Here is a 6,841-nt window from a genome sequence, read left to right as displayed (position 1 = left end):
GTGTTCCTTATATGGTCTTTTTCCTGTCCTCGTTTAGTTTAATTAGTCATTCAGTGCACCGGTGTTTGTTTATTATCCCTTGCATTTAAGTTCGAGTCTGTGCTGTCTGTCTTGGTCCGAGATTGTACGTCAACCCTGGTGTTACCTGTGCTCCTGTCTGCCCCGTGTATTCCCTTGGATGTTGGATTAAAAGAATATTGTGTTCGTTTACGCCTTGTCTCCTCGTTCCTCGTTCCTTCCCAGAGTGAACATGACAGAGAGAGGGATGTAAAACATTTTATCTTCGCCCATTAAAAGTTTATATCTCGCAGTTCTGACTTTATTTCTCAGAATTGCGAGTTTATATCTCACAATTATGACTTTTTACCTCAGAATTGCGAGTTTATATCACGCAATTCTGAGAAAAAAAGTCAGAATTGCGAGATAAAAAGTCGCAATTACCTTTTTTATTTTTTACTCAGTGGCGGAAACGGTCTTCCAAACATTTGCACTGCCAAAGCAATATGTAGTTTTGTGCATAATGAAAATAGTGCAAAACAGGTCAAATAACATAAACTAGACAAAATAACTATAGAGCAAATAAAGTAAACCAATTTTTTCCGTATATATACACTGTAATCCTTCGATTCTCTGTGTTTCAGTCTCTTGAAGAGCTTGAAAAGGAAATGTTGAACGGTCAGAAACTACAGGGTCCAGCCACGGCCGCTGAAGTTCACACCATACTTAAAAACAAAGGTGTACTGGACAGGTAAGACTCAAACTTTCATTACAGATCCAAACCTCTTGTGCCAAACATATTAAAAACAATTTAACACATCTGAACGTTTTCTCTTCACACAGATTTCCTCTTTTTAATGCTGTGTACGGGATCTGTTACGAGGGTCGGCCTGTTACTGAGTTCATCCACTGCCTGCAGAATCATCCAGAACATCAGTGAAAGAAGAACGGAGCTGCAATACTGAGTATCTGTGAGTGTGAGTGTGCAGTATGTATGTGAGCACTGCTGAACGGAATAGCATTGCTCTTGTTATAAATACTTCTTAACTCGATAATACTTCCAGCATGCAAATCTCGGTCTGTTCAGCAGGGTGTGAGTGTGTGTCACATTAAGAGTGACCAAAGTCACATGAGGACGCTCTCTCAGGTTTTGTCATAACTGCTGCTCATTTTTAATGAATCCGTCCCGCAGCTGTGTACTTTCAGCCACTTTATTCTGCAGAAAAGCCTCAAATGTCAGACTGAGCGATCCTCTTTAAGTGCCACTAAAGCTGTTACCATCCATTCAGAGTGAAACGCTTCTCAGTCACACTGAAATGAATGTTCTCAATATGTAATGTGAAATAAATCACTGTATCTGTGAGCTCTAGCTGTCTAGTTCTTTCAGACAATCGTTTTGTGAAATAAATAGCATTTTGAGGGTTGTACAGTATGCGTAAAAACCAGACATGAGAGTCTGAATGATTTACAGTGGCCCCAAAAAGGATTTGAACACTTACGGCGCAATTAAAAATGAATGAAATATGAATCTTAAGTAATTGATTTCTCACAAGCAATATGTATTTCCTACATAAATGCTACTTTGTAATATTAATATTTGGTTACAGATGCAAAGACATTCATTCTTGTTGGGGGCCACTGTATAAAACTGTAAAAAAATATCGTCTTATATTCGGGACAATACGGTATATATATATTATTATTAATTTGGCCATTTTGTACATTTTAAAATATATTTAAAAACTATAAAAAAAAATTTAAATGCATTTAAAAACTAAAATATCTGAAAATATTTTTTGCTGTATGGGCATGTACATTTATGAACTGAACTTACTTTAGCTCGGTCATCAGCGGACGGTCCTGCATTAATTTGACCAGTCGTGGTACGGAGGAGTCAGTCATTACATTGTTCTTTAGGATCAGAGTCGATAAAGTGCTACAGGCAGCAACAGATTCACATCACTCCTCGACGCAAGCCATCTCCAGACTGAAGAAACAAGACGAGACGGGGACAATTCAATAATCAGGTGCAGTTTAATGTGTTTCAGTCACTCTCTAATTGTGTTAGCTGCTACTGAGGGCATGTGTATGATGAGTTTACTCACTCCAGGTGCTGTAGTTTGCAGTGTTTGTGTCTCAGCGCCTCCCAAATGTGTTTGGCTCCAGCATCGTTCACTGCTACCCAGAGACTGACGAGCTTTGACACGCCAGACGTCATAATACTCCCCAGCGCTCGAAACACCTCCTCGGTCAGCTCACATCTGTTCATTCTGCGCCAAAACACACTCGCTGCTTAGATTTCACATAATCAAGCCCCCGGGAATATCAACATGGCACTGAAATGTATTTCCTTCCTTCATAAATGTAATTGTCCCTAGTCTTACTGTGCATGATTCATCACTGCTATTTTAAAGTAGTTAGATGATTGTTTCCATAACCTTTTATTAAAATGCATTAACGTTCTTGAATCAGAAACAGTTTCTCTGCAAAACAAATGTTTGCGGTCATCAAGATGTTTTAATGTTTTTGAAAGAAGTATTACGCTCACCAAGTCTGCATTTATTTGATTATAAATACAGTCGAATATTGTGAAATATTATTACAATTTTAAACAACTCTTTTCTATTTTAATATATTTTTAAATCTAATTTATTCCTGTGATGGTAAATCTGAATTTTCAGCATCATTACTCCAGTCTTTAGTGTCACATGATCCTTCAGAAATCATTCTAATATTTTGATTTCCTGATCAAGAAATATTTCATATTATTATTTATGTCGGAAACAGTGTGCAAATGTGTTACAGAATTCTTCGATGAACACAAAGTTAGAAAATAGGGCATTTATTTGAAATAGAAATCTTTTGTAACATTCTTTACTGCCATTTGCAAACAAAATAATGCATCCTTGCTGAATAAATTTTTGATTTCTTTCAACAACAACAACAAAAAATCTTAGTCATCCCCAACTTTTAGTGTATTTTCTACTGATCCAACCAAGGGAAAATAATATTAACCATTAATATCATAACCTAACATGCCTAAACTCTCTGCACTTCCCACATGATCAAATCAATCATCATCAATGTGGTTAAAAACAGCTCATTTGCATACATATTCCAGTATTTCCAGTGTGCATGTAGGAGCCACAAGTGCTTCACATATCTGCATCGCTCCCGATTGGCCGAGATCATTTATAGACAGATCCAGCTCAGTAAGATGGCAGATTTCTAATTGGAGCACTTTGGCATTGTATTATCGTAAAGATAAAGATATTTGATTTTTAGAGGTGTGTAGAGGTGTTTTTTTTAGGCTTATGTGTTGGTCATGTGTGTTACTTCAAAGTGTTGAGACGGCCTTTCTTTAAAACTTGTGAGATCAGCTCCATCCCATCATCCATCACTGTTTTCCGGCTCAGGTTTAGCTTCCTAGAGAGCGCAGGAATGGATGCCGTCGTCAGTGAGCACAAAGAAAGACTGCAGAATACATGCACAGATAGCACACACAAACAACTGTTAACATACCCTATGGATTTCATTGCTATATTCCCAAAATACTGACTGTAGTTTGAATAGTGCAAGTGTACTCGATCTCCAGTAGTCTGCAGTTCTCCAGTGCACTGCTGAGATGAATAAGGCCTTGATCCTCCATAAAAGTCCCACGTAGATTGAGCACACGCAGTGGTGAGCCTCCAGAGAGCATCTGAGCCAGAGCTTCACAATCGGCTGCAGTCAATGAGCATCCACACAAGCTGAACAAGATGATGACATACAGTACTTCAGCAAGCACCAAGAATGATCATCCAGGAATACTCTTTTATAAGTACTGTGAATTCGGACATACTGTTTTTCACCTACTATATTGTAGGAAAGTATGCAATTTCAGATGCAGCCATTGTTTTCATATTTGCTGAAGGTTATGACTGAAAAGTAGCGTGCAAGCACTGTACATAATAGACCAATCATGGCTTGGTGAGAAGCTGGGATCTACAAAGATCGGTCAAAGCAATGCAAATACGTGAACATATAATGTATGAGGACTGTAGAGATGCAGTCACAGTCCCATTCCCAATATGATGTTGTCCTGTCTAAAAAAGAAGCATACATAGAAAATATCGATTTCTCGATTTTAATCGATTCCCATTTTTATGAAACGATATCGATTCATAAATCCCAAGAATCGTTTAGTCTAGCCTGTCAGATAATGAACGGAACATTGTAGCGCGCCTCCCATCCAATAAATCGCAATAAGCTTTGTGATTTGTTACTTTTGATATGAAGCGGTCTCAGATTTCAAATTCTGTCCATTTTATTATAATATACAAATATTAAATACCGTTTTGGCGCTAGTTAATGTGGAGTGGCAGATCGCTGTAGCGCCTCGGTTAGAAGCGGCAGCGCGAACTGATCATCTCCTCCGCTTTAATAGCAGTTACAGCATGAAATAAACATGAATGAACATCCGAAGGTATGTTAAAAGAAAGAGTACAACTTACCGAAATCCGTCCTGTCTCATGTAATCGCTCAATCAGTGTTTCAAACGCGGAAAGACGACAATAGCTTGTAAACAATATGTCAAGTGACGTCACATTTACCACAGAAAAACATATTCGGTGACCATAAACTCATTAGTCAGCTAGAAAAATTAACTCTAGAGAGGAGCGTTTTGCTAAATTTGCACCATATAACATATTCATTATCATTTTTTTTACTGTTCTTCAAATTTAATTTATGTTTGAATAAATCCGTCAAGTTTTTGCGACAGCCACCATTTAAATATTTATATATTTTTTTTAAACGAATTGGAGTATAAATATAATTATGTAATTTAAAGTTAAAGTTAGTATTATAACTTGAATATTACAAAAAATTAATTGAGTATATTTTAAGTGTTTGTATACAAATCAGCAAATTTCAACCTTCCGTATTATTGACTCTCAGGTATATTTTACAGCATTAGTTGAGAGATTTTTTTTTCCTTGAGAAAATTTGCCATGTCCTGTACCTGATATATATCCGAAATAATCGATATTGAATCGAATCACAAGCTTGTGAAGGATAATCGAATCGCATGGCAGAGGGTTTGGATTGAGCCTTTTTCTAATGTGTGGAGTGTGAAAGATCCAGCGTTATCGCCCGTCCCTCAGCCAGCGCTGTTGACATGTGGGTGACGGCGGCCAAACTGAGACAACCCTGTGACAGACTGATAGGATAAATGACACATTCAACCCCACGGACTTTAATTGTATGGACAAAAAAAAAAAAAAGAGCCATTTTAATCAAAATAAAACTTGGGTTCCGATTTTGGAAGAAATGAATACTTTGTTTCAGTAAGGATGCATTAAAATGATCAAAAGTAAGAGAAAAGACATTTATAATATTACAAAAGATGTATATTTAAAATAAATGCTACTCTTTTGAACTTTCTATTCATCAGAGAATCCTGAAAAACAAAAATGTCATGGTTTCCACAAAAATATTCATCGGTTTTCAACATTCACTCTAAAAATATTTTAGGTCTAAATGTAAGTATGTATTTGAATTGCATATAATATTTCATCTATTTGGATAACACAGTTTTAATGTAAGGTAATAAACGTAATGTGATACATAATTCAATGTGATATATATTTTCGGTTATATATTTGTCATTTATAAATCCAATTTCTTTAAATCTCATACATTTTAACTAATTAAATATTGCTTGTTCCCCATCTAGCCATATTTTAACCAGGTTCACACTTTTTAATTGAATAATTTATTTTAAAATTATGATTATTTTGCAAACATTTAATAATGAACTACTATACCATGATTTTTTTGAGTGCATAAATATTACCTGTTTCTTATGGGTTTCATTTACTGTATATATGACTGTCAAATATGCATCATATGGATTTTTTGAGTGACGATAATAGGAAATGTTTCTTGAGCAGCAAATCGGCATATTAGAAAGATTTCTAAAGGATCATGTGACACTGAAGACTGGAGTAATGAGGCTTTGCACCACAGGAATAAATTACAACTTAAAAGTATTTGAAATTGAAATAATATTTTACAATATTACTATTTTTACCGTATGCTTTAATCAAATAAATGCAGCCTTGGTGAGTATTAGAGACTTTTTTTAAATCTTACCGACCCTAGACTTTTGAATGGTTTTGTTAGTGCCTAGTGTATTGAACCCTCAATATACAATTTTTGAAGTCAGTTACATTGTACAGTCAGTTCATTGTGAGGTTGCACTCGCATGAGCAGCGTATAATGTTGCAGGCGCGTACCTGTCATCCAATCCCAAATGATCTTCTCTACTACTGTAGTCTTACCCATTCCAACATCACCATAAAGAACCAGCCTACAGCCTTTAGATCCTAGAGAAAACTCTCGAGATATGACATCCTCTAAAGCTTCCCAATCTCCTCTCTTAACCCATCCACAGATGACCTCGTACGCACTCGCTGAGAGGGGCGTGTAGTGGCCTTTCTGGATCACCTCTGGCACAGGTTGACCTCCCAAACGAGAATTGGGCAGAGCTGAGTTCAGCACAGTGTTTCTCAAAGTCTCCTTATGCATTTGCTGCAGATCTGTGGAAAAAGAAATGTTAATGGAGATTTACCGCTGATTACAGAAGCGGCTTTACGGACAAGATGCGCGTTAAATATCGCATGCGATTTATCTTATCGTGCAGCCCTATTAAGAATGAATGAAGACGTACTTCAAATAAATCATGTCTTTCTGTCTGTCTATCTATCCATCCATCCATCCAGAATTTACTTTTAATTCAGGTAGCAAACAGGATGCAGAACTGAAATTCAAATTTGTCTTTAAAATTAATAAAAAATTATTT

At 36.4% G+C, this 6,841-nt stretch overlaps 1 protein-coding gene and 1 pseudogene across 1 annotated transcript in view; one reads left to right on the top strand and one right to left on the bottom strand.

Moving 5' to 3' along the window:
* LOC107751598 (glycerol-3-phosphate dehydrogenase [NAD(+)], cytoplasmic-like) overlaps positions 1 to 1,360 on the top strand; it is a 7,717-nt gene extending 6,357 nt beyond the window's left edge. The window contains exons 7-8 of the mRNA XM_016567344.1: positions 642 to 748; positions 841 to 1,360. Coding sequence (XP_016422830.1) covers positions 642 to 748; positions 841 to 937 — 204 coding nt within the window. The 3' untranslated portion in view covers positions 938 to 1,360. The remainder of the gene's footprint in view (positions 1 to 641; positions 749 to 840) is intronic.
* A 467-nt stretch (positions 1,361 to 1,827) lies between these two features.
* LOC107751594 (ribonuclease inhibitor-like) overlaps positions 1,828 to 6,841 on the bottom strand; it is a 9,015-nt pseudogene continuing 4,001 nt past the window's right edge.

Source organism: Sinocyclocheilus rhinocerous, unplaced genomic scaffold, assembly GCF_001515625.1.
Source record: "Sinocyclocheilus rhinocerous isolate Xijiao unplaced genomic scaffold, SAMN03320098_v1.1 scaffold3854, whole genome shotgun sequence".
NCBI lineage: Eukaryota > Metazoa > Chordata > Actinopteri > Cypriniformes > Cyprinidae > Sinocyclocheilus > Sinocyclocheilus rhinocerous.
Note: the sequence above shows the minus strand (reverse complement) of the source record. Positions and strands in the feature narration are given on the sequence as shown.